Raw genomic sequence first — 24,189 nt, 5'->3', positions numbered from 1 at the left:
TTGCGGCGCTTTTGACAGGCACTTGATAGCCACACGATCCCTGCCGCGGCTCCGGCTGGCCACTACGGTGTGCGTGGAGCTCCCCTAATTGGCAACATCAACGAACCAGCCTGTCCCTGCTCGCGCTCGTCTAATACTCCGTAATCCGTCCATATTGTTTGTCGCCTTCTCCTGAACACATACTCGTACTGGTTTAATCAACATCGCAACAAGATATCACATACGACACTGTCACTCTGCATCGATCAGCACCGCTCGATGGCTCTGTGTGACTGCTTATCGACACCGACGACGTCACAGAGAAGCTAGATGGAGCCCGTGGTGTATGAGGAGACTCCGTTCGCCGACTACCTCAGAGGTGAGCAAGCGTCGCTCTCCCTTGCGCGCGATATCGCTTTCCCTTATGTGGACTAACATATCTCAAGATGGGGGAGATGAGCCCCAGGCTGACTGGGCGCCCGGTGCAGTAACGCCCGAACTTGATTCATCCGCTGGTCGATCAAGCCCATCACCGCCATCCAGTCCATCACCTTTCGCACCCACCGGCCGACCTTTAGTTAAACCAAGATTCCGAAATAAGGCTCCGAATGGGCTTCATTTACAAGTTCCTAAGCCCTCCTCATTGCGATCTGCTAGCAGGAAATATTCAGTATGTCACCTCGAACTGGTGTGACCTGTCAACGATTGCTAAAACCACTTGCCATAGGCTGCGGTTGCAGCGAGTATCGACCGAGCTGACAACGCCAAATTTCTCGAACAATTCCGATATACAATCATTGCGTCTCAGCTTTTAAGTGGCCATTCGGGCCTGGGGCAGTCGCAGCTAGATAATAGGGGACCTAGCCCGCCAACGAACGAAGACGAATCCCTATTGTCCACGGAAGGAATTCTGGCATCAGTTCTTGCCGCTCTTGCGGTCGCGGTTGTTCTGAGTTGGGTACTTGGAAGTGGTGTTACCAAGAAGAGGCTGGTCTTTCTTCTCGTGCTTTGCGCAGCGGCCGTCCTGCTGGGCCAGGTTTACATGAAACGACAATGGCTCCGGTATCGAAGATCGCAATCGCTGTCTGAAATCACGTCTTTCGTGGAAAACTCACACAACTTCGACAGTGCGTCAGGTGCAGCTGTCTCTCTTATACAAGAAGTCGAGTTAGTGTCTCGAGGTTACAGACTGTAGGTCTTTCATTTCCTTACCACCACATGCACTGAACAATTTACAGCAGCGCTCCCCTTCCACCAATCAGCCGTATAGAAGACCGTACCCAAACCCGGCGTTGTGTCAGACTGCGCAAAGCCCTGAGACATTCTTTCCAAGAGGTTCTTGATTCCTACAACCAGGTTTGTACAGTTGTCAACGGATTCGCAGAGCAAACAGACTTGGAAAAATATTATGATATATACGACATTACCGATTTCGACATGTCAGACGCTCGTCAAGGACTAAGTGATGAGGATCTGGACGATCCTGAATCCTTGAGAACCCTGAAAATCCTGGCTGCTCGATTCTCCACCATACGTAAATTATTCCTTTGCGCACTGCTTGCTCTGGATGCCAACAGTGACGCAAATGATCTGCTTCGTTGGACAACGGCCGTAGAGTCTCTTTTGAGTGTGAACAGCTCAACTCAAATTGCCCATGCTAGGATACAGAGCATTCTCAGCGAGCAAGACAGTAAGAATACGATGCAAGTCATCATTTATTGGTCATATGCTTACGCTTCTCTAGCTTTTCCGTCCTCCCCTACACCAAAGAATGCCCTGACGCCTGGGCGGGAGCGCTGGAGGGCTCAACTTCGGAAACTTAATTCACTATCAAGCGGAATCAGGGGTCTACAGGCAAAGCTGCAGCTGCTTCGTGAAGAATCTGACAGAACTCTGAACGATTCGAACGACATTTCGGAGCTCGGTCCGAATCTAATGGCACAATATGAGTCCATCGGCCTGGATCTGAAAGACCTGATGACCGCATGGGAAGAGGGCAGGGCTGCTTTGGCACTCGGCATCGATAGAAACGAGAAGAGGCTTTCATCCATGAGTACTCTGCTGTCACCTGTTAGTTCACTTAGTGGACTAACTACTGTGGACGAGAATGGCGGGGCTGCAGCAGCTCTCAAAGCATTGACTGGCGAGTCTCCGCCTAGTTCTGAGTATGCTGGTTCGGCTGAACAGGAGGCACCCGAAGTTTTCGAAGCCGTTGCTCTCCCGCGACCACGAAGCATGCTCACTCGAGAAGAAAGAATAGTCAAGGTTCGGGAAGAACGAGAACAAAAGGCTCTTGCCCGACAGCATGTTGATGCAACCAAGGGTATGCTCCGGGAGCTAGAGACAGTTATTAACCTACGACCTCGAACTCGTGCCAGCGCACCAGCAGGTCGGATTGTGTCAATGTAGGGGTATCAATTTTATGAAACAAACATCACGATAATCATCTTCAACACTTTCCAATCGCTTTCTCCTGCCTTCATCGAGGACAAAACAATCGTCTGATTCGACACCAAACCGGTTTTTTATTCTTGCTATCGACTTATGAAAAATTCACATTCGAGCTCCACAGACACATCAATATGTCAAGCACAGGTAGCGTCACGACGATACGCACAATTCTCTATAAACGACACTATTATATAGACAAGCCATGGATGGCTGCGGCGTTTCAGGTTCAGGGTTGGGGATCTTGGTTTTGTATTATTTGCCTGCTATCATCATTCTCGGAGATCAGGTTTTTGGCGACACACAATCGCATCAACGTGCCCTTATGGACGGTAGCTGTAAGGCATATGCACTATAAATCGGTCTCTTGGGAAATTATGCGTTCCTCATTGCCGGGCTACTTATTTCTTTCAATGTTGATCAAGGGGGGCTTATTCCTGGCAACATATGTATGATAACTACACCAACCTTATACTAATAGGTCATTGTAAGGGTACATTCTTACCTACTTAGGTTAGGGAGAACTTCGGCACTGGCTGATTTCTCACTAATGGCCATTGGTGCCTTAAGGTATCTAGGTAGGTAGTAGTAACTCGAAGAACTGGAAAGAGGCTCGAAACCTACCTGGGTACAAAGATACTTCTGCGGTTCGCACCTGCCCTGTCCGATAGAGGCCAAAGGATTGAGGAACTCTCAGCCAGAAACTAAGGTGGGCATTCGTCTCTAGGTGTTTGAACTAAAATATCCCTCTTCAGCCATGATCTTATATATATACGTACTAATACAATTTGTATAGTAGTTAGAACTTTGGATCTCTAGAATAAGCGATTAGTATAAGCAAGGTTTACATACCTTAGATACTCAGCAAAATGGAACTTATACTAAACTAATACTAAAATTAGGTACCCAAGTCTTTTTTGTCATTTATTAGGATCAAAGTCCAGAGTTTTCTTTCCTCCCCTAGGAAAAATCCGCCGCCAACGCGACGCGTCGGTTGTTTGATGGTCGCGCGTTAAGTGGCCCCCACCTGCCAGCTAGCGTAAAGCAGCCTGGCAATTTCGCGACAAAAGCACATTGCTACCTGCATCTTGCATTTCATCCACCAGACAACCTCCCATACTCCTTCCGTAACCATAACACGCCTTACTTTGCGAGCCATTTCGCTCACTTACTCTTTGCCTATACTCGCTGTCCCTATCTAGCCACAATCTGCCAACACATCTTTCAATCAGTCAGTCATCCCAAGTAGCGAACACCCCACCCTTTTATCTATGCGTGGCAGCTTCACGTCTCGTGTGGGCACGTATCAGTGGTATGCTAACAGATAAATAGATATGTTGGAATCACGACTCGCCCAAGCTGATCTTCTGAAGAAGGTCGTCGACGCAATCAAGGATCTGGTCCAAGATTGCAACTTCGACTGCAATGACAGTGGTATTCAGCTGCAGGCCATGGACAACTCTCATGTTGCCTTGGTTTCCATGTTGCTTACTGCTGGATCCTTCGAGATGTTCCGCTGCGACCGTAATATCTCCCTCGGTGTCAACCTCACATCCCTGACCAAGGTCCTACGCGCTGCTCAGAGTAACGACGTGCTCACGCTCAAGGCTGAGGATGCCCCTGACGTGTTGAACATGCAATTCGAAAGCCCTGAAAACGACCGCATCAGCGAGTATGACCTCAAGCTCATGGACATTGACCAGGAGCATCTGGGCATCCCCGACACCGAGTATGCTGCCACAATTGCAATGCCTTCTGGCGAGTTTCGTCGCATCTGTACCGACTTGATGGCTATGTCAGAATCAGGTTAGTTCTTGCAAGGCTCGCTTTGTACTTGCCTACTGGATTGTTATTTAACACATTGGCAGTGATGATTGAGGCTTCCAAGGACGGTGTCAAGTTCGCATGCAATGGCGATATTGGTAACGGCTCAGTGACTCTTCGAAGCCATGAGGATGTCGAGAAACCCAAACAAAGTGTCACAATTGAGTTGACCGAGCCTGTCGCCCTTACCTTCTCCCTCAAGTACCTGGTCAACTTCTGCAAGGCTGCTGGCCTTTCCGATCAGGTCCAGATCAAGCTCTCTAATGAAGTGCCCCTCTTGGTGGAGTACAATCTGGAAGGTCAAAGCCATCTGCGTTTCTATCTTGCGCCCAAGATTGGCGATGAGGAGTAGAAGACTGCCATAATGTAATACAACATCATCCTGCTAAATGGCAGAAGCTCGGCGCTTGCGGTCGCAATGATACCACCCAACAGTTCCGACAAAACACATGTCAAAGAGGGCAATACAAGGAATACGGACCCCAAGAAGTTAATCTGATTATTTGAGGCCTTTTTGCAGGCATCAAAGGCGTGTGCCAAGGAAAAGAAATGTAAACGAACGGGTTAGATAGGGAATACAAGGGCACCAATTCAGGAGCTTTAGTCCCTTGTTGACCATGATGATAAATGATAATATGAGATCGTGCTTCTCTAAGCCAACGGGGGCAAGAAAACTGAAGGTACCTCATCTATCCGAGTTGATAAAGACTTAAGTGAACTCAGACTGATATTTTTTTTTCCGACCATGGTCCTACCTCAAGGCTAGAAATTTGTTTGCTTCTGGAGGGACAGCGTGTACCTGAAGCCATTCCTGTATTTTACCTAGAGTTATTCATTGGTCAAAAAGAAGCCTGCTGCGCTGGCGGGGCACACAACCAAATGGAAGTCACTCGCTATCAGCTCAAAAGCGTAGAGAAAAGGCTGTCCTGGCTGCAGTTGAGCTAATCGCTCGGTTCATCATTCAGTTCGATACTAGGCAAGAGGTAAAGTGTTCTGAAGGTTCTATTTTCCAAATCTCGTACATCCAGGTAAGTAGGTAGTTAGGTTAGTAGCTTGTTAATGCTCCAGGCTTAACCCGATTTCCTCAAGTTAACTAAGGTACCTCAGGTAGTGACTAATATCGAGCGACATACAGCTCAAAAGACGCCGCAACTAAGTCCCAGAACTAATTTACTTCCTTGAGTCAGCGACAGATTTTCTCTTCTGTTCTTTCAATCTTTACAGATAACGCTAAAGCTTCTCGTTTCATTCGAGCTTCGGTATTTTAGGCTTCTACTGCAGAATCGTCCGCTGACACCGATTGAGAGGTTTTGTTCAGTGACGATCCCACAAGGAAAATCTTTGGTTACCCAGGCCTGCGTAGACATCTATTCAGAACGCTTGCTGAATATCAAGGAGAGACCGAGGGATTGAACAGGTGCTTCTGGTATTATGTCCACCATCCCAACAATACCCGATACACGGGTTCTCGCTGTGGCAAGCCATGTATGTATGCCATCAAATATGCCGTCGCTTTCAACATCTTGAGCCAAGGCTGACAGGTCGTTGCTATAGGTTGTCTCTGGGTAATTATCTTTTTTCTCTCTCGGGGTCACAGTGACTTATATGCACTAGATATGTCGGTAACAAGATTGCCGTCTTCGTGCTACAGTCTTTGGGATGTGATGTCGCAGCTCTCAACACCGTACAGTTCAGTGAGTATTCATGTCATCTCGATCGGTGGAGTGAAACAGTAAACCAGGTTTCTAACTCGCGGACTTCACCTGTAAAGGTAACCATACCGGATATAAGCAATGGAAAGGAACGAGAGTATCAGCACAGGAGATCATGGATCTCTGGGAAGGACTGAAGCAGTCGTACCTAGATGATTTTGATGTGATGCTTTCTGGATATATTCCAGGCGCTGCAGCCGTCGATACGGTCGGTAAGATAGGTCGTGAACTTAAGGAAAAGTCAAGCAAAGCACCTGGCAAGTTCTTCTGGGCTCTCGACCCCGTCATGGGTGACAATGGAAAGATCTACGTCTCCGAGGAAGTAGTGCCAGCATACAAGAGGCTCATCCACGATGCGGATCTGATTCTTCCAAACCAATTCGAGGCCGAGTATGTTTAAGAGCATTTGCCGAGACTTGAGAGACTCCAACTGACAATTTTTACGAAAAGGCTGCTATCAGAAGTCAAGATCCGTGATATGGACAGTCTCCAAAAGGCTATTCAAGTGCTCCACGACAAGTACAAGATTCCCCATGTCGTCATTACTTCCGTCAACCTTGAGGCGCCAGACCATCCGCCTTCGCATCTCGCTGTTGTTGGTTCAACCATGACATCTACCGGCAAAGCTCGCTTTTTCAAGATTGTCTTCCCATCAATCGATTGTTATTTCAGTGGCACAGGCGACATGTTTGGCGCTCTTATGGTAATCCGAATGCGTGAGGCTGTCTTCAATGCTGACGAGCGGCTGCGGCATACCGCCAGCTGGCTTAGCGACGATTCAGTATCGGCTATTGAACTACCCCTTGCACGCGCTGCAGAAAAGGTCCTAGGCAGTATGCATGAGGTTCTATCCAAGACCTGCGAGGGCATGAAGAGGGTGGTTGAACGAACAACGGACGACATGAAAGATGAGGATCGTATTGACCAAACTAAGGCGCACCTCGTAAAGAGTAAGGCGGCAGAACTTCAACTTGTGAGGAATCTGGACTGCTTACGCTCGCCCACGACGCAATACCTTGCGAAGGCCATTTAGATCTAGTGGGAGGGGGGTTGTCCAAGGTTACAATGGCCACCAAAGTAGAAGCCAGCAATAGAAATGGGTAGAAAGGTTTTGGAATAGACGTCTCGTCATGAATTCACCCAAGGGTTTCACATCTCTTGTGAAGGTCGAATAATTCACTCTGGGAGCTTCTCTTGACTCTTGAATAATCAGCCTTCCTTAACTGTGGACTGTAAATCTATTGCATTGGCCCACAACCTAATTCATTAATTGATGAAAATTGGCAGAAGAGAAGTCTGCATAGGCTCCTTGACTATCTAACCAGTGCTGCCGAAGCCACCAGCGCCTCGGACACTCTCCTCAAGTTCTTGGACCTCCACAACCTCGGGGGTGTAAATGCGCTCCAGAACAAGTTGAGCAATGCGGTCGCCCTCCTTCACTTCAAAGTCGGATTCATTATGGTTGAAAAGCAGGACCTTGACCTGACCGCGATAATCGGCATCGATGACACCAGCGCCTGTGTCAATGAAATGCTTGGAAGCGAGACCCGAGCGAGGGGCAATGCGTCCATCTGTATTCATCATCTTGTCAGAAAGCCGGCCTTAAGCTGGTTGATGGAGGGCTTAAATAATCATGTACTTACAGGTTCCGGCAGGCACAGCCATACTGATATCAGTGTCAACTAGCGCCTTGCCACGGGCGGGAATAGTTGTGTCGCGAGCAGCGTAGATATCATAGCCAGCAGCAAAGGCACTCCCACGAGTAGGCAAACGTCCCTTGTCAGAAAGCTTCTTAATCTGCAGTGGTGGGGGACCTTCCATTGTACCGGCAGTCTTGGCACGTTTGGCGGGAGGTGAAGAAACGGTAGAGTTATCAGGGACGAGAGTCTCGGAGGTCATTATTGAATATGATGTGGGAAAATGAGGAAGCAACTGTCGTGGATACTGTATTCGAAGCTGGAGGTGGACAGACGCGACGCGGTTGGGTGGGTAACGCACCTTGGACTTAAAGAACACAGGGAATATCGATTCTCTCCCATCAGGTTACATAGCCTAGGGTTTGTAGTGGTCTTTCTTAACGAACAGAATTTTTGCTACGGTATTCTTAATCTTATCATCATAATTGTAATTCATTACAAGTGTCAAGGCACCTACTTTTTGTATTAAACAGACAATCTGGCATCTCTGCTGTTTCTGGCGTTCCATATCTAGCGCCTATCACTTACAGAATTGACCAATTAGCAGGACGTACTGTTTAGAGGTTGCTTTTTTATGCTTTGTTGGACCTCATTCCATATGTGGAAGTCTATCAGCCTATCTATTTACCTACTTGAGGTACAATTATGAATTTATGATGAGCTATCCTGAATCACTATACTGTATTCTATACTCCCTAAGCACAGCCGGGGGATTAACTTCTCTCACTGATGACAATAATCACATGTGTGGCTTGATAGAAGCATAACTATAAGACGGGTCGTTCTTGATGCTTTCTTTATATCTGTGACTACCTACTAGGTACTCAGGGTTCCAGATCTCGTCCGAAGTCCACCAGTTTGAGCCTTGTTGCATCTTTAGGATGAAATTGAGCAACCTTGGACCTCACCAAGAACCGTGCAGCCGCAGTTTCACGCGACAATTGCACATATGATGCAGAGTTACTGCCTTGTGCTTCAGCAAGCGTGTTGAGAAGCTCCTCTGTCAGTTGCTTCATCTCTGCAGCTGCAGCTGCAATCTCGCCCTGACGCCCAGTACCTTCATCAGTAGCCTGTCCCCAAATCTCATCGATTCTGCGTTGCCGTTTATGTTCTTTATCGTCACTGTCCTTTGGTTTCCTGAGTTTCCCTTGTGCATTAAATCCGGCGGCCAAATCATCTCCATCAATACCTATAAGATCCCCAACCACAGGCCCTCCTAGCTCTTCTGCCGCAAGCATGGGCGCCAGCTGATTATCGATGAATCGAAGGAGAACTTTCATGAGTTTTGACGTCTCTCTGTCGTAAGACTTCTTCTTAGCCCTGAGTTCTTGCAATAGTTCCTTTGCCCCTTCTCCCGGGCTAACGTGAGTACCCGCGTTCACTTCATCGCGTAACGACAAGATACGCGCATCCAGAGCATCGCCAAGGAGGCTTTGGTCCTTGAGGCGCGCTTCATCCACTTCAAGCTGACGCGACAGTTGTTCATGGCCTGTTCGCTGAGAGGCAAGATAGGATTTGGACTCTTGAATGGTCTGGTGAGTCTTGCGAAACGCTAATAGTGTCGGTAACAGCGACCCTGGCGAGGGGAGAAAGGGATCCGACACTGTCACCTCTTCGAGAGCCACCTGTATGAGACGCGCCTGTCTAGTCGTAGACACTGGGGGTTGGCTTTGCTCTGAACGAAGCTTTAAGAATTTAGCCATTGGTATATTGTGGGCTTTGGAGCGTGAATACCTTGTCCAACTCATTTTCATGTTGCTGGATTCTCTCTTGAAGTTCTCTCAATGTCTGATCAACACTGGCCATGTACTCCTCCTTTGCTGTATACTGCGACCTGTAGTCCATTGTCGTAAAGTTCACGCAACTGGCTCAAGCAATGGGTAAGGCTTTTGAGGTTCCTAGAGCATAAAGGGGGGTAGGAAGAATTGAGACTTGCGAGGATGGAGGCACCCAAGGTACTAATGTACGGATTTAGGTGATCAAGATATGTCACTTCGCACCTTCCAAGGATCTGTCCAAGCCAGGCAATTGTTGTTCAGATGCAACTAATTGGAGATCTTCAGATATAGCGAGACAAGCGCAGTAATCGCACTTGTACCTATCTGTTTGAAATTGTTCGGTTATCAAAAAGAAAGGTCCAGTGAGAGTAGGTGATTATATCGTCGGCTGTGATTGCTCACTACCTAGATATAGTACCTAACTTTAGTACTTGCTGAGGTACGTAGTATCACTGCCAGGTGGAGCGCCTGAGCTCATGTGGCCCAAGTCGAGGTGGTGCACGTGACATCTCAAAGCGCTCCATGCCTAGCACCTACCTTACCCAGGTTGGATCCTCGCAGGGCTACTTCTCCGGCTTTCTCCCATCTCCTCACTCCAAACCATCGACCTTTTGTTGTGTCATATTCATTCTCCCCCCTTTTCACCTGCCATTGCTATCGTGAGATCCTCGTTTTTCTATTCTCAGCGATTCCCCGTAATCGTTTCTGAGATTTTCCCTTTTCCTTTTTCTTCTGATTGATTTGGATTGGTCCGTCCCTGGGATTGGGATCCATTGCGACAGCGAAAGTTGTAAAACACCGCGCGCCGATCCATTTAAGAACCTGCTCCTCTCGTCTCAGCTTCTCATCCTCCCACGCTTCGCGGCCAGCTAGTTTGTGCTCCAGATTCTGCGCTTTAGCTCAAGAATCTGGCGACTTTGGCGATCAAGAAACCTCGAGTCCGGGTCAGAAGGTTTGAGCTGAGCACTGCCTCTTTTTGCTTTTTAAGAAGTCCGTCCCAGAATCGATCGCTTCACCTATCCTCACCACTATTCAATATTTGCACCACAAGACAATCATTCCGCCCTTCCTCTCCCGCCTATATCTAGGAGATCTTCCCGGGTAATTTCTCGACGCCCGCTGAAAGAGTTCTGGAACCCGCCCTTGAGCCCGAATCGCGAATCCCTCTTCCTTCCATTCAGCCCGCAACACGCATCGTATTTACGCGACATAAGTCACTTCACGAGTATTTCACCGAAACACACCCAGCGAAAGTCACTACACCAGCACGTTTTCCTTCGAAAACCCCTGAGTGTATATAAGACGAACAATAGAAAGAACGAGACGTTTTCAAATTGTCGATTATCAGAAAGACTAAACTCGCGTGAACAATAACGATTTCAATATGTCTGCTTCCCCAACACAACCAACCCAGTCGGCCAAGCGCCCTTTGGAAGAAGCTTCTTCGCCCTCGCGCGCTGGTGATCAGCCTGATGCCAAACGACCTGCTCTTGACAAGAACAAGCATGACGACGATGTTGAGGTCCCCGAAGCTCCCACCGACGTTCCTGCAGAGGACCATGACGATAAGGTCAATGGAGCCCATAAGTCTGAAGATGATGACGATGCCACTTTGGACCATGCACCCGACACAAAGGCCGCCGCTGCCGCCACAGTTGCTGCCTCTGCATCCAACGCTGTAACGTCTGCTGCTGCCCATGACGAGACTTCATGGATTCATATTCGCGCTGTTATCTCGAGCCCGGAGGCTGCTACTGTCATTGGAAAGGGGGGCGAGAATGTTTCCAACATCAGGAAGCTTTCCAACGCTAAGTGCACAGTCAGCGACTACCAAAAGGGGGCCGTTGAACGTATTCTTACTGTTAGCGGCATAGTAGACGCTGTAGCTAAGGTATGTTGATTCTCCTACGCATGGGTTATAAATTAACATCAATTCAGGCTTTCGGCTTGATCATTCGAACACTGAACAACGAACCCCTCAACGAATCCTCAACCGCGTCTTCAAAAACATATCCCTTACGGCTACTCATTCCGCATATTTTGATCGGCTCCATCATCGGTAAGGGTGGTGCCCGTATTCGTGAGATCCAAGAGGCATCTGGTGCTCGGTTGAACGCTTCTGACTCATGCTTGCCTATGTCAAGCGAGAGATCGCTGGTAGTAATGGGTGTCGCTGATGCTGTTCATATCGCAACTTACTATGTTGGCAGCACCCTTCTCGAACAGCTTAATGATAGGTTTGGAGGTCCTGCTGCGTCTGCCTACGCAACCCGTAGCGGCGCCCCTGCTGGCTCGATCCCAGGCGGAATGCAAGTTGTTCCCTACTCACCCCAGCCGGCCTCGGGCCACTACGGACGAAGTGAAAATTACGGCCGCCACAACGACCGGCGATCTCACCATATGCCACCGGCGCCTTACCCTCAGCAATATCCCCACGCAGCTGCTCAGGCCAACCCTGTCATGCCTATGCATTATGGCAGTGCTCAGGGAGGAGGTGCCTATGGCGCAGCTCCTCATGGCCAACCGCACATGGCCCCTCATGCTGGTCCTCAACCTCATGCTGGTGCTCCCCAAGCTCAGCCCATGGGCGGTGCCATCCCCGGTGGGCCTATCACACAGCAGATTTACATCCCGAACGACATGGTCGGTGCTATCATCGGCAAGGGTGGACAGAAGATCAATGAGATTCGTCAGATGAGCAACAGCGTGATCAAGATCAACGAGCCGCAGGACAATAGTAACGAGCGGCTGGTGACCATTACCGGAACGGAGGAATGTAACCGTATGGCATTGTACATGCTCTACTCTCGACTCGGTGAGGTGCAAAACAGACCCAGCAAGAATTAAATTTCTAACCTTGAAATCTTGATACAGAATCGGAGAAACATCGTATCTAATTTCTGATATCGGTACAATGACGTTGGAGCGATCAACGAACTAGGACGAACAGATTGCTATTTGCAGAGACATCAAGAGGCTAAAAGGAGGATGCAGTGTGTTTTGGAGGTTCAAAATGAGGGCGATATCGGGCCACCGGGTACAGTTCAGAGATTTGAGAAGACCATTCCATCCACCTGAGTTGAAGTTTCAAGGGTGGGTAAGGAAAGTCGCAGTATGGTTGAATGGCATAGAAATGGTGTCAAGGACGGGATCGCATTTCATCGGGACGTACGGATCAAGACGGGGCTTATTGGCAGGAAGAGAGAGCCTCACCCTGACAAGTGACAGCTTTCAAGGTATCTGATTTTCGACGGCGCATTGACTCAGTGTTATTTTGTTCTCTACTTAATCCAATAACAATCTGATATTACCTGCGACCTTTAGGCGTGACATTAAGTCTCTCAGAGCTTTCTGAAAGGGACATGATACTACATGAAATGTTAGTTGCTCGGGCTCTCCATTGATTCCTAGATGGCTCACTATTTCAAGGCTCTTGTTCCGAGCAAGCAGATAGTATACGTTGTCGTCAATTACTATGGTGCAATTTAGTCAGTACTAATAGCGCAACAAAGAAATGAGACTTACCACTTCCACTATTGTTGTGTTGCAAATGGGCCTCTTTGCTGTCCCAACCCATCAGTAGCCTAGATGCTCGGCCAGGAATAACTGAAGGGTTCTCATGTTGTCCTTGTACAAACTCGCCGTAAGCCAAGCCATGAAGCCCAGCCAACCCACCCTCTTCACAAGCAACGGCGAATGGCTTCATGTTATCCTCCGTGAAGGTTTCACCAGCACCCCAACAAGTACAAAATTCTGTAATGGGTGCATGGAGGGCACGCTCGGCATGGCCTGCATACTCTGCGATTGGACTGACGATAGGGTGCTCGGCCAGCAAGGCGCGCAAAGAAGCATGCCAATCGGTGGCAGCGGAACCGGAAACGAAGGCATCATAGGCAGGGCGCGAGGCCCAACGAATACCCAGAACCCAGTAATCAGGTTTCTCGAGGGGCTTGCCAAGGTACACGGACTCGACGCCAGGAATTGACTTGAGGTGATCGGTCACGGATGAGAAAGAAGCAGGAGGGGATTCCGGGTGTTCAACCAGAATGGGTTTGAACTTGATGAGAAGAGATTCAAAGACTACAGACATTGCGAATGTGGATGAACAGCTACAAGTTTATGACTATGACTATCAAAAGAATGATATTCTTGGTTAAACTTATAGTCGATGGTTGAACTACACATGTGGAAGTCAATATAGTCTATATCTGGGCAGTATTGGTTATAAGTGAAGAGTTCCGTACATGCCTGGACTTTACCAGATGATTCTATATGGATACCCAAGAATGACGCATGGCGCCTTTTTAGTTCGATGAGGGGTATCGAACTTAATGATGAAGCTCGGCATGTGGCAACTGAGATCAGAGGTGAGAAGAATGAAGCTCTGAATCTGATGGCATGGTAACTTTATCTTACTGGCGGAATCCAATTGCACGGTTCCTGGAAGCTTCCATCTTAAGGTACCTATAGTTCATAACGAGAGCTGAACCGTTTAGAGTAGGTAAGTTAGAGTGCTACCTATTCTACCTACTTAGACTATAGGAAGCAAGAAATTCCGGGGCTTGATCCTAAGAGAGAAAAAGACTTTGGTCATTTACTAAGATTAGTCTGAAGTCAGGAAGCAATATGATGGCTAGGATGGATATGTTTTGGCAACTTACCGTCAGGTGTGGATAATACCTTAGAAAGAGGTGCAATCTCTAATAAGCATACTATATCATGATGCCAACTTCTCATGGAACAAAATGAAGAGGAACGCCGCTATGACTTCAATAGTTCCATCACCAATCATTGCTTTATTACTCGTTTTTCTTCCAATGTACCTCCATATTCACTTACGGAGTGGCGTAGACCTCCAGTTCGGTAATCAGCCCAACAGGTATCGGCCCCTCCTTGGAGCGGATAGTCCGGGTGACCACAAGTACCGGCAGTGTCCCCAAACAAGAAGGAGGCGTGGTATTGGTTCAATTGGTGTTCTGTAAATTATCACATTAGACTCCTTCGCGTCGCGTGTTCTCACTCCTTTTCCTAGCGGTGACCGTCTATCGCATCTCCCTCATTTTAGAATTTTGCTTTCGATCGTAACTAATCTGTACTATTGCCGATTTGCGCTTCTTAGGCTCTACCACTAATACCAGTGACACCTCCCTGGTGCCCTCATATCTAATTAACTAATATCCAGCAGCCGAGGCATCGCGCCACGTTCAATATTTCCACTCTCCAACCTGAGATCCAAAATTTGTCCCATGCCCGGTCCCTTGTCTCACCCTCTTTCTCCGACTGTCTGATATTCACGAAACTTATCAGTCACCATTACTTGCGCGTACTCCACCGGTGCCATGGTCATGGCAAGTGACGCTGCTGAGCATGTCACAACGCCTTCCACCATTGCCGTCAACAATGATAATGCTCATAATTTCCCCTCTGAGATCAACCTCTTGACCCTCAACTGCTGGGGTCTTCGCTACATATCGTCCCAGCGAATTGCAAGACTTGACGAGATAGGCCACAGAATTGCACACGCTGTCCCTACACCGCATATCGTCTCCCTGCAGGAATGTTTTACACAGGAGGATTACCAAGCCATTCGGCATCACACTCGCCAGATTCTCCCCTATGGAAAGTTCTACCACAGCGGTGCTTTTGGTGGCGGTCTGGCCATCTTGAGTCACTGGCCGATCGAGGAGAGTACCATGTTCAAGTATCCCCTCAATGGACGACCAACTGCATTTTGGAGGGGAGACTGGTATGTCGGCAAGGGTGTTGCTTGCGCCAAAATTCGCTTTGGGCCAAGGAGAAAGGACATAATCGAGGTCTTCAACACACATGTGAGTCTGAATCTGTTATATCGCATTTCAGCTTGTTAATTGACTTGAATTTCTTAGACTCATTCCCCATACGAGCCTGAGCCTGTGAGTACATACGATTGTCATCGAGTTGCGCAGTCATGGGAGATTTCAAAGCTTCTGCGCGGCGCTGCTGAACGCGGACATCTCGTTATCGGAATGGGTGATTTCAACATGTTACCCTTGTCCATATTTCACCGGGTAATCACAACACATGCGCCTGTTCATGACGTCTGGCGCAAATTACACCCTGACAGCGCTCTTGGTCCTGCCTACCACCCATCTGAAAAGGATCGTCATCGGCCATTACCGACAGCCGCCTTCAATCTCCTCGAGAATGGCGCAACCAGCAACTCCGTCTATAATACATGGCGCTGGAACAAAAACCAGCAGAATCGGCTCAAGGGAGGCGAACTTTGCGAGGTCCCCCCTGATACGATTGATCCTCAAGGCCAGCGACTCGACTACATCTTTGCCTCGACAGGTGTCGACCCTGATGCTCCTGCTGCCGCTCCTGGTTGGATCGTCAAGTCGGCTCATGTTTCAATGACTGAGCGGCACCCTGATCTCCTTTGTTCCCTCTCCGACCACTTTGCTGTTCAAGCCACGCTCGTCCGGCATACCCCTTCTCCATTGCCTTTCAGAGCTGATCCCCGCTCCGAAACGCCATCTGCTGCTCTGCAGACTGGCGCATACTTGGCCTCCAGTAGCCCGGCTAGCAGCATTCATTCAGGCGACGCAGCGCAGACTGCGGATCCCGATACCCAACTCAGGCGAGGTCGCTTCTCTAATCACGATTCATTTCAGGCGTCCACTTACGATGAAATTCTGGGAATGATACAAAAATACCATGCTCGCGAGATTCGCCAGCGCTACTGGCGAGGCATGCACTTCTTCGGCGCATTGCTTGTCTGGCTAGCATGTCTTGTGGCTGTCTGGTTTACTCCTGGAAACTACGTTGCATTTGTCCTTATGCTGGTCAGTAGTCTTTGCTTGGTCGCTGGAGTTATCGATGGTCTGCTCTCGCTACTCTTCTTCTCTTGGGAGATCAGGGCCCTCAAGGAATTTGAGTGGGAGATTCGCAATGCGAAAGCTGTTGCGTCTGGTGACCCAGCTGCTTTAACGGAGTCCGGTTCGTACTGCAATACCAACAAAAGGTCCAAATCACAATAAAGGATGCACGCTCAATGTTATGGTAATGATTTGATGTTTCTACATAGGGCTAGGATGATGAAATGAGGATCAGGATGAAGGTACACACGCCAATAAGGTCTAGCTCTTAATGTCTATTCGTAATACTACTCACAATGCTTCTGAGGGCTGAACACCTTCGTATCTCATACCGTCCTCCTTTTTTTCCTTTTCTTTCTTTTCAACGCTCAATATTCAGTGTCGAAGCCTGGCTTTCGTCCATTTTGGACATCTCCGTTACTTTCGGATCGATATATCCACCAGGTCTCATCCGACGCCAGGTATAGCCCATGAAAGCCGTCTCTTTTCGAATTCTTAATGAAGTCTTTTTGGTATCCTTGTCCCGGAGCAACATGTCTCTTGGTCGTTTGCGCTCTTTATGGCCATAAAATCTGATGAACTGCTTCAGTGTAGCCTTGTCGTTCGGCTGAAGTTCCTTTGATCCATCAATATCCCGGTCTATACTTCGAAGCTTGGCCGCGTCGAACGGGATTTTGATAAGCTCCATAGCCTTTGCTTGCACATGGGTATCAAATCCAAAAAGGATCTCCTTGACATCTTCCGATCTGAGAAAGACACCCGAGGGAATCGACTCAGACCAGTCTTCAAATGGTTCAGATTCATCAAAATAGTGTGCATCGTCGTCACTCTTCAGGTTCGGAGTGAATGGAGGAGGCATTGATTGCAGGCGATCCCAGGGCGTGTTTCTGAACCACCTGTGTGCTTTGATATCTTCAGCGTCATCGGGAAACACATAGCTTTTGAATGAATCCCGGTATTTGACCTGGTACCTCCTTGAACACAGCCGAATGTCCTTCTCTTGGATCAGGCGGCAGATGAGATCTTTGCACTTGTCGCTTACGAATGGCCTGGGTGGAAACTTGAAGTTCTTCTTGAAGTCCTGCGGCCACTGTTAGTCATTTACCTCGTTCAAGTTGATACGAACGTACGCACAACGATGTTTTGTTTCGTCTGCTTGCGTCCTTCTTCTGCTAGAAAGGGAGTCTGCCCGTACAGGCATTCATACAGGATGATGCCGATGCTCTACCAGTCACACCTCCCGTCATATTTCTGACTAAGAACAACTTCAGGAGCCATATATTGACTGGTGCCAACAACTGAACGCGCAGCAGTGCGGTTACCGTGTCGGTTTCTCCAACCGATAAGACTTCGCAAGTCCTCGTTACTCGCCAATGGATGTTTCCCATGCCTGTCAAGTCCGGAAACAAGAGACTGGTACCACTCAAGATGTTTCAGGAGATCATTACTGCCTTTTTGATCCGTCTCGTCACCATTGATGTTCATATTTAGTCTTCGGACCAAGGAATATCGGTGGGTATTATAATATGCTGCGTCGTGGGACCAGTGATCATTAAATGCTAGCCCAAAGTCGGAAATTTTTAGATGACCAGTCGCGGAAATGAGGAAGTTGTCTGGTTTTATGTCGCGGTGAATAAAGTTCAAACGATGGGCCTCTTCAACAGCAAGGATCATCTCTGCAATGTAAAACTGTGCAATGGGTTCCTGCAGAATGTTTTGCCGAATGAGCAATCCGAGAAAATCGCCACCAGGCATGTACTCCATCACTAGGTAGAGGTTTGTTGTGTCTTGAAAGCTGGCAATCAGTGGAACAGCCCTGTGAAGGTCATTCAGTCAGTCAGTGACCTTGTGGTGTTGGTCAGCTTTGGTACTAACCACTGTGATCCTTCAGAAGCCACAAGAAAATCCCTCTCAGCCCGCAAATGGCCTTCTTGGCTGTTCCGTAGCATTTCTGTCTTTCGAATGACTTTCATAGCATAAACTTGGCCAGGGAAAGCATGTCCTGGAGCAGGCTTTTCACGTACAAGTCTTACTACTCCGAAACTGCCTTTGCCTAAAATTTGAAGTGGCTCGTAGTTGTTGACTAAGGGGGTGTAGTCCTGGTTTCCATGATAAGCCAAGGAACCTGCCCTCATTGCCCTCGACTCTCTGAGATGGCACGTTTCCTGCCTTCTATATTGCACTCGAATCTTCTCCTTCTCCTCTGGTGTCATTAGCAAATGGTTGCACAACTGAGACTCGAGGCACTGGCCCCGCAACGCTCTTGCATTTGGTTTATAGAGAAGTTCATTGAAGTAAGTCTCGAGAAAAATCTTTGCAGCGGATGCCCTCTCTACAGTTGCAATGGTAGGCCGAGCCTGAACAACACCAGCCTCGGGGATAGTACTGAGAGCGCGGCCTTCAGGGCTTGAGCGGGTCCATGGATTTCGCCTATTGTATCGTCTATCCATGATTTCCCAGTTCGGTAGCATAGAAGATTCCATCGAAGTTTTCGCTGTGGACCTGTCATCGGTGGTTGTGACTGTATCGCTCGCCTCAGAAGAGGGTGGAGTGATTAGTCCACTGGAAGGAGTAGGATTGACCAGCTGCAAAGAACTTCGTGCTCGTTTCGGGGAGTTTCGAATTACCAAAGTAGAGTTTGATGCCATAGCCGTGGGATGCAACCCCAACTTTCGTATTACTGCTTCCTTTGCATCTGGACTTCTCGTTCCACGTTCCAGTCTTGGGACAGATCTGAAAAGTAAATGGGGTTTGGCTTGGTCCTCGGGGAATTCGTGAGCATCTTTGGATACTTCGACACCTACTGCATGTCAATGGGTTACAAAGAAGACAAATAAGACGGCTTACGTTTTCTCATGTTCTTGAAAGCACCCCGGAAAGGTGTCCATCTTTTTGAACCGCCAGTGCGAAACTTCCGCGAACTTTGCGCCTCCGATCCATCTGCAAGTTTGAATTCGGATCCTGGAGACGCTTCAAATATATTCTTCGAATCGCAGGACGAAAGACGGACGAATTGTTGACTGGCTTTCTTGAGCAAGGTTGGTGCCATGATGCTCCAGGGTAGTCAATAAAGAGAGAGTTAGCACACCACCCATCAACATCCGAGGGTTGGCCGCGTCTAATAAGATAATGCAGTAGCCAGACACGGAGAGAGTGGCGCTCGAGGTTTTCTCTCGGCGATGTTGTTGCAGAGCAGAGTCGGAGGCTGTCGAGCCAGAAGGAAATGAACCTACCTCCATTAGGCTGAGTGGTAGGTAGTTGGAAGGTTCGACATCCACGGCTTCTTATGAATTCTATGATGAAACCAACACAAAGAAGGATCGGAAGGGAGAAAACATCAAACGAAAAGGAAAGAAGTAGTATTTTATCTGAATAACCTTACAAAATCCTTTAAGGCACAAGGAAAATTATCCCGCCAACAATAGCAAAGCGCAAGCATAACCCTTTTTATCGTACGCCATTTCATGTCATGCAGCGGGGACGGTCCTCGCCACACCGTTCCTGTTTTGTCTTCTAAATGGCCGCCTTGCCTCAGTTCTAAACACCGACGGCCCTCCGCAGAATGTACAAGTCTGGGCTCTCTTATCCTTGCATGCAAAACAACAACACCGGGTGGAGAGCAGATATGATATATGAAGCCTGGGGAATACAGGCGTCCACGACGTGATCGACTTGTCGCCAAATTCTGCCGCCTCTGTTTGGGGTATTATGTCACGAGGTCGGTAGCAAGTCGGCTTTGTGTCGAGTGAGTGGAGACATATGCTACGCTACACTCACTTGATCTCAAGAAGCTTGACATCGAAGATCAATGTGCTATTGGCGGGAATGCCTGGAAGGCCACGGGAGCCGTAGGCAAGATGGGCGGGGATAGTAAGACGGCGCTCACCACCAATAGCCATGCCAATAACACCAATGTCCCAGCCCTTGATCACTTGTCCCTTGCCAGCCTTGAAGGAGAAAGGCTTACCCTTCTTGTTGGCTATCAAAGCGTTAATCAAGTTGGAGATACGGCGGGAGCTAGTTACTTACCATCAAACTGCTTTCCGTTCTGGAGCTTGCCAATGTATCGGACACCAACAGTGTCGCCGTTCTTAACAGTACGGCCGTTGCCAATAGTTCGGTCGTCGATGGTCACGCCCTGAACAACCTTGACACCAGTGGTGGCCTTGCCCTGCTTGGCCTTCTCAGCAGAACCAGTAGGGCCCTGTTCGAGGTTCTTTGCGAATTGAACCTTCTTAGCGTCCTTCTTCTCCTCGGTAGCAACAGCCTCGCCCTTGTTGTTCTTGAGCTTCTTCTGTTGCTTCTTGGACAATTTGGCATCGTCCTTGGAGATGAGCTCGTCAAGACCCTCAGTAGCCTCTTCAGCGGCGCGCTTGTTCTTGCCCTTTTGAACGGAAACTAGCTTGGGGGCCTCCTCCTCGTCGGACTCAATCTCCTGAACACGGGGGTCCTGGACACCATCAAGCTCGTCACTCTCATCGCTCTCCTCACCCTCGAGGGCATATTCAAGCTCATCAGGAGAAAGATCGTAGTCATCTTCATCTTCATCCTCATCATCCTCATCATCGTCCATGATGTAGTTTCCAGTGAGGTAGATGGTGTGAGTACCAGTAACGACAAAGAAAACCTTCTCGCCATGGTTGACAGTAATATCAAGGGGCTGCTGGTAGTTCTTGCGTAAAAGTTAGTTGACAGTTCCTAGGTTCTGCTTCCATAGACTCACTCTTTCAGTATCGAGAGTGCAGATGACAAAGTTCTCAAGATCAGCACCCTCCTCGCTGTCATCATCGGAGTCATCTTCGTCCTCTTCGTCCTCTTCTGTAGCCTTCGCCTTGCCCTTGGCCTTGCCGTTGGGCTTGGCATCCTCCATCTCCTCATCAGATTCCTCCTGAGCAGATTCAAGAAGTTTCTTAATGGCAGCAGCCTGCCTCTGCTTCTTGGCCTTGACGGGGTCGCTAGGACCACCGTTAGCCTCCTCATCAGAGTCCTCCTCATCGTCGGAGCCGGCGAGGAGAGCTTTCATGTACTCATCATCGATCTCATCATCCTCATCCTCATCGAGACCAGGGAGAGCACGCTTGACGAGGCGCAGGGTGGATCGAGGAACAGTAGGAATGTTGCCCTCACCGTCGGCCTCAGGCTCTTCGGTAGGGTCAACCGCAGCCATGGTAATGCGGAACTGTAGGATTTCACGGTTAGAACTATGAGGTCAAGACCATACCGAACTGCTGTCGCAAATGATGCGCCGCCTACTGAGAGCGAGCCAGCGGAAAGTAGCGCATTGCATCGCATCAAGCAAGATTCGACGCGCCAGAGAAGAACCTACAGAGGCAGGGAATTCCATGGTGGCTGGAATTAAGATCTCTCCAGGAGGAACCTCGAGGCCGTAGACGGGACCAGGAACGGCGGACATTGTGGCGGTTATGTGTTAACTTTTGTTTCAAATCTAGATGAAATATGAAGCGTATGCCGGAAGGAAACAATAAAACAGAAAAGTGAGAGAAATGATGAAGAATGGTGATAGAGTAAGGTTTTCCTGAGACTCTCGCTCACTGCGAAAAAAGAAAACTAAGAATCGAGAAGCAACTCCAGAGCTTCGAAATTTTTTTCGGGGCTCAACAAGAGCCCCACGCGTGCAACCAATAGAACTCTACGATAACGGCTCTTATCGCAGTGGGGTGCTCACTGTCACAGCAACACGAGTTACCTCGTCTCCGCTTTGGCGCAGATTTTCCCGCCGTAAGCTCCACTACGAAGTTATGGACAGAGCCGTCCTAGGCCCTACATGACAAAAGAGACTTAGATAACTTAGCATAAGTTTAGGCTACCTTTTGCTACAGTTATTTTGACACCAAGGTCTTCATGTTTTCTTGCCCCGAGAAGCTGTCTTAGCAGGCTGGCAAGACGGTTGGGGAAGGGTTAGAAAATTCTGGATTGACAAAACTACATACCTGGGTTGGTAGACAACATTAATTAAATTTGGTATAAACTTTTCTCGCCGTCCTGAGTGCTATGTAGAAGACCTTGACGGCCTTTGCATGCTGTATGAAGGTAGGAAGCTTCCATAGCAAGGGCGAGGTAAGAAGACTTGTGATATCTATTCAGTAGATAACAAAAAGACTCAGGTATAGGCTGACTAGACCTTAGATTATGTATCCTCGGTAACTTGATTTGATGTTGGAGGTTTACTTGCTTTATATCTAGAGAAATATATAATAGAGTATTTAGACTCTTTTAAAATATAAATTGTTAAAGAATTCGAGAATTGAATAAAAAGTAAAATCGAATTCCGCCAATCCATATTAGTCCCAACAGCATGATTCTGTGCTTAGTGGATATCTGAGAGTTGAATGTCGCATTATGAGTTAAGGCGAGTGACTCGAGATTCCTAAATATATACATCTTCACAAAAACCTAGGTGGGTATTTAGGAGGAATCGTTCTTCGCCCTGAATAAACCTTTCCCAAATGGTACTATGCTCAAAAGCCAGCTCTGGATAACTTGCCATGCGAATACCGTAAAGAATTTGCGCTGGCTCTGATGGTAGATCTGAGGTCGATCACCGACATCGACCAGCATCGCACCCAGCTTAAAGATCGATTTTGGCCAATGTTTGATCTGTGCCTGAGCATACGCAGCCATGAGATCATTGCCGTTGGTTATCCCACCTGATGTTTCTATAAGCAACTGGCTAAATCTAGGCGTAGCGCAGACATACCGCTTGACCAAAGGTTACCGTCCTGAATCCAACGATACTCCTCTCCGACGAAATGTGCGTTTGGATATTTCTGGATCAATTCACCTTGAAGCCCTCTGGGGCCACTTACCTGGCGGTTGTCGAGAATGCCTGCAGCGCCGCACAGATAAACACCAGTGCAGACGCACAATACATCAACACCGGGGGTGTTGAAATGGTCTCTTAGCCACTTTGTCGATGCCTCTTCAAAGTCCTCCGCTGGATCTGTACCAGGCACCACGATAATGTCAAGTTTGCCGAGACCAACTTCATCATCTTCGTACGTGTGTGATGTACGGACGGATAGATCTGCAGTTAAGTTCACAGTTGGAAACAACTTTGGCGATGTGATATAGGTAATCTTAGTGCTGGGTGCCATCTCACTAATGTGTGCGGGGAGAGGAAGGAGACGAAGATATTCTTCAGACATTGAGGCGAGAACATCGACAGTTGCCAGATCGAGTAGCTGCACGCTTGAGGGCATGAAAACGCCAATGCGTAGCTGCTTCGAAGACATTGTTATAAACGATTATGATGAATTCTGCTAAATTGAGCCGGAGATATTGAGGTATTACTTGTAGGTTTCGGATGATAAATAAAGGCGCCCTATGTTCTTTGCTCTTTAAATGTACGTTACCTTAAATAGTCTGAAAGGGTGCGTCCGTCGATAAACCCTTCGACTTACAGCCCGTATGAGCTAGGCATTATTTAAGAATAATGGCATATGGTGTTTAACAAACATTGGTTTCAAATGCTAAATCCGTCACCCAGCCTTCTTCTCATTGGTTCAAGTGACTTTAATATCCGACGTGTTTCGGCACCATGAGGCCCCACTCCGGCCGGCTTTTCAACGTTCTCTCTTATGCATATTGACGTTATCCAACCTGCCAGGGAGGAGAACAATGTAGTTGCAACACGGCATTACACTTGTGATCTGAAAGGTTCAATTCAAAGATCTGCAGGTTTCCATTTAGATAGGTGCGGCATAAGCTTATAGTGTTAAAGCAAGAAATTTTGCCCTAAATCTTTTCCAGACCCTGTGTATTGTTTAGAACTGTATAGCATCTTTAAGTAGGTAGTGAAGAGCAAGTGTGACTTATTATACAAAAAGACATGCATCATAGGTCCATCTGCCTCTCATTGAATTAGTAAAATTAT

The 24,189-nt window shown here is 48.1% G+C and overlaps 11 protein-coding genes across 11 annotated transcripts; 5 read left to right on the top strand and 6 right to left on the bottom strand.

Annotated features, from left to right (window-relative positions):
* Positions 1 to 309: 309 nt before the first annotated feature.
* Positions 310 to 2,388, top strand: FTJAE_288 (uncharacterized protein; the record flags this gene model as incomplete). Its single annotated transcript, XM_037349119.1, has 5 exons — positions 310 to 358; positions 426 to 649; positions 707 to 1,170; positions 1,218 to 1,669; positions 1,724 to 2,388. 5 exons carry the CDS (start codon positions 310 to 312, stop codon positions 2,386 to 2,388), a joined length of 1,854 nt encoding a protein of 617 aa, XP_037212636.1.
* A 1,373-nt stretch (positions 2,389 to 3,761) lies between these two features.
* FTJAE_287 (proliferating cell nuclear antigen) lies at positions 3,762 to 4,603 on the top strand (the record flags this gene model as incomplete). The annotated part of the gene is made up of 2 exons (XM_037349108.1): positions 3,762 to 4,233; positions 4,296 to 4,603. The coding sequence occupies 2 exons, from the start codon at positions 3,762 to 3,764 to the stop codon at positions 4,601 to 4,603; spliced, it is 780 nt and encodes a 259-aa protein (XP_037212635.1).
* A 1,475-nt stretch (positions 4,604 to 6,078) lies between these two features.
* Positions 6,079 to 6,996, top strand: FTJAE_286 (pyridoxine kinase; the record flags this gene model as incomplete). The annotated part of the gene is made up of 2 exons (XM_037349097.1): positions 6,079 to 6,353; positions 6,414 to 6,996. The coding sequence occupies 2 exons, from the start codon at positions 6,079 to 6,081 to the stop codon at positions 6,994 to 6,996; spliced, it is 858 nt and encodes a 285-aa protein (XP_037212634.1).
* A 284-nt stretch (positions 6,997 to 7,280) lies between these two features.
* FTJAE_285 (dUTP pyrophosphatase) lies at positions 7,281 to 7,862 on the bottom strand (the record flags this gene model as incomplete). The annotated part of the gene is made up of 2 exons (XM_037349086.1): positions 7,281 to 7,534; positions 7,607 to 7,862. The coding sequence occupies 2 exons, from the start codon at positions 7,860 to 7,862 to the stop codon at positions 7,281 to 7,283; spliced, it is 510 nt and encodes a 169-aa protein (XP_037212633.1).
* A 622-nt stretch (positions 7,863 to 8,484) lies between these two features.
* On the bottom strand, positions 8,485 to 9,505 carry FTJAE_284 (chromosome segregation smc; the record flags this gene model as incomplete). Its single annotated transcript, XM_037349075.1, has 2 exons — positions 8,485 to 9,345; positions 9,395 to 9,505. 2 exons carry the CDS (start codon positions 9,503 to 9,505, stop codon positions 8,485 to 8,487), a joined length of 972 nt encoding a protein of 323 aa, XP_037212632.1.
* Positions 9,506 to 10,822: 1,317 nt separating this feature from the next.
* Positions 10,823 to 12,285, top strand: FTJAE_283 (RNA-binding rnc1; the record flags this gene model as incomplete). The annotated part of the gene is made up of 2 exons (XM_037349064.1): positions 10,823 to 11,329; positions 11,377 to 12,285. The coding sequence occupies 2 exons, from the start codon at positions 10,823 to 10,825 to the stop codon at positions 12,283 to 12,285; spliced, it is 1,416 nt and encodes a 471-aa protein (XP_037212631.1).
* A 494-nt stretch (positions 12,286 to 12,779) lies between these two features.
* FTJAE_282 (dimeric alpha-beta barrel) lies at positions 12,780 to 13,528 on the bottom strand (the record flags this gene model as incomplete). Its single annotated transcript, XM_037349053.1, has 3 exons — positions 12,780 to 12,806; positions 12,859 to 12,911; positions 12,964 to 13,528. The coding sequence occupies 3 exons, from the start codon at positions 13,526 to 13,528 to the stop codon at positions 12,780 to 12,782; spliced, it is 645 nt and encodes a 214-aa protein (XP_037212630.1).
* A 1,249-nt stretch (positions 13,529 to 14,777) lies between these two features.
* FTJAE_281 (neutral sphingomyelinase) lies at positions 14,778 to 16,457 on the top strand (the record flags this gene model as incomplete). Its single annotated transcript, XM_037349042.1, has 2 exons — positions 14,778 to 15,266; positions 15,324 to 16,457. The coding sequence occupies 2 exons, from the start codon at positions 14,778 to 14,780 to the stop codon at positions 16,455 to 16,457; spliced, it is 1,623 nt and encodes a 540-aa protein (XP_037212629.1).
* A 199-nt stretch (positions 16,458 to 16,656) lies between these two features.
* On the bottom strand, positions 16,657 to 19,344 carry FTJAE_280 (agc ndr ndr kinase; the record flags this gene model as incomplete). The annotated part of the gene is made up of 5 exons (XM_037349031.1): positions 16,657 to 17,376; positions 17,430 to 17,464; positions 17,552 to 18,111; positions 18,171 to 19,095; positions 19,143 to 19,344. 5 exons carry the CDS (start codon positions 19,342 to 19,344, stop codon positions 16,657 to 16,659), a joined length of 2,442 nt encoding a protein of 813 aa, XP_037212628.1.
* A 724-nt stretch (positions 19,345 to 20,068) lies between these two features.
* FTJAE_279 (FK506-binding 4) lies at positions 20,069 to 21,708 on the bottom strand (the record flags this gene model as incomplete). Its single annotated transcript, XM_037349019.1, has 4 exons — positions 20,069 to 20,274; positions 20,325 to 20,967; positions 21,019 to 21,474; positions 21,517 to 21,708. The coding sequence occupies 4 exons, from the start codon at positions 21,706 to 21,708 to the stop codon at positions 20,069 to 20,071; spliced, it is 1,497 nt and encodes a 498-aa protein (XP_037212627.1).
* Positions 21,709 to 22,721: 1,013 nt separating this feature from the next.
* FTJAE_278 (glycosyl transferase gt-a type structural fold) lies at positions 22,722 to 23,548 on the bottom strand (the record flags this gene model as incomplete). Its single annotated transcript, XM_037349008.1, has 2 exons — positions 22,722 to 22,963; positions 23,014 to 23,548. 2 exons carry the CDS (start codon positions 23,546 to 23,548, stop codon positions 22,722 to 22,724), a joined length of 777 nt encoding a protein of 258 aa, XP_037212626.1.
* Between the last annotated feature and the right edge of the window lie 641 nt (positions 23,549 to 24,189).

This window comes from Fusarium tjaetaba (genome assembly GCF_013396195.1).
Source record: "Fusarium tjaetaba strain NRRL 66243 chromosome Unknown NRRL66243_c0000010, whole genome shotgun sequence".
Taxonomy (NCBI): Eukaryota; Fungi; Ascomycota; class Sordariomycetes; order Hypocreales; family Nectriaceae; genus Fusarium; species Fusarium tjaetaba.
The sequence above is the reverse complement of the archived record's forward strand: the minus strand, read 5'-3'. Positions and strand labels throughout refer to the sequence as shown.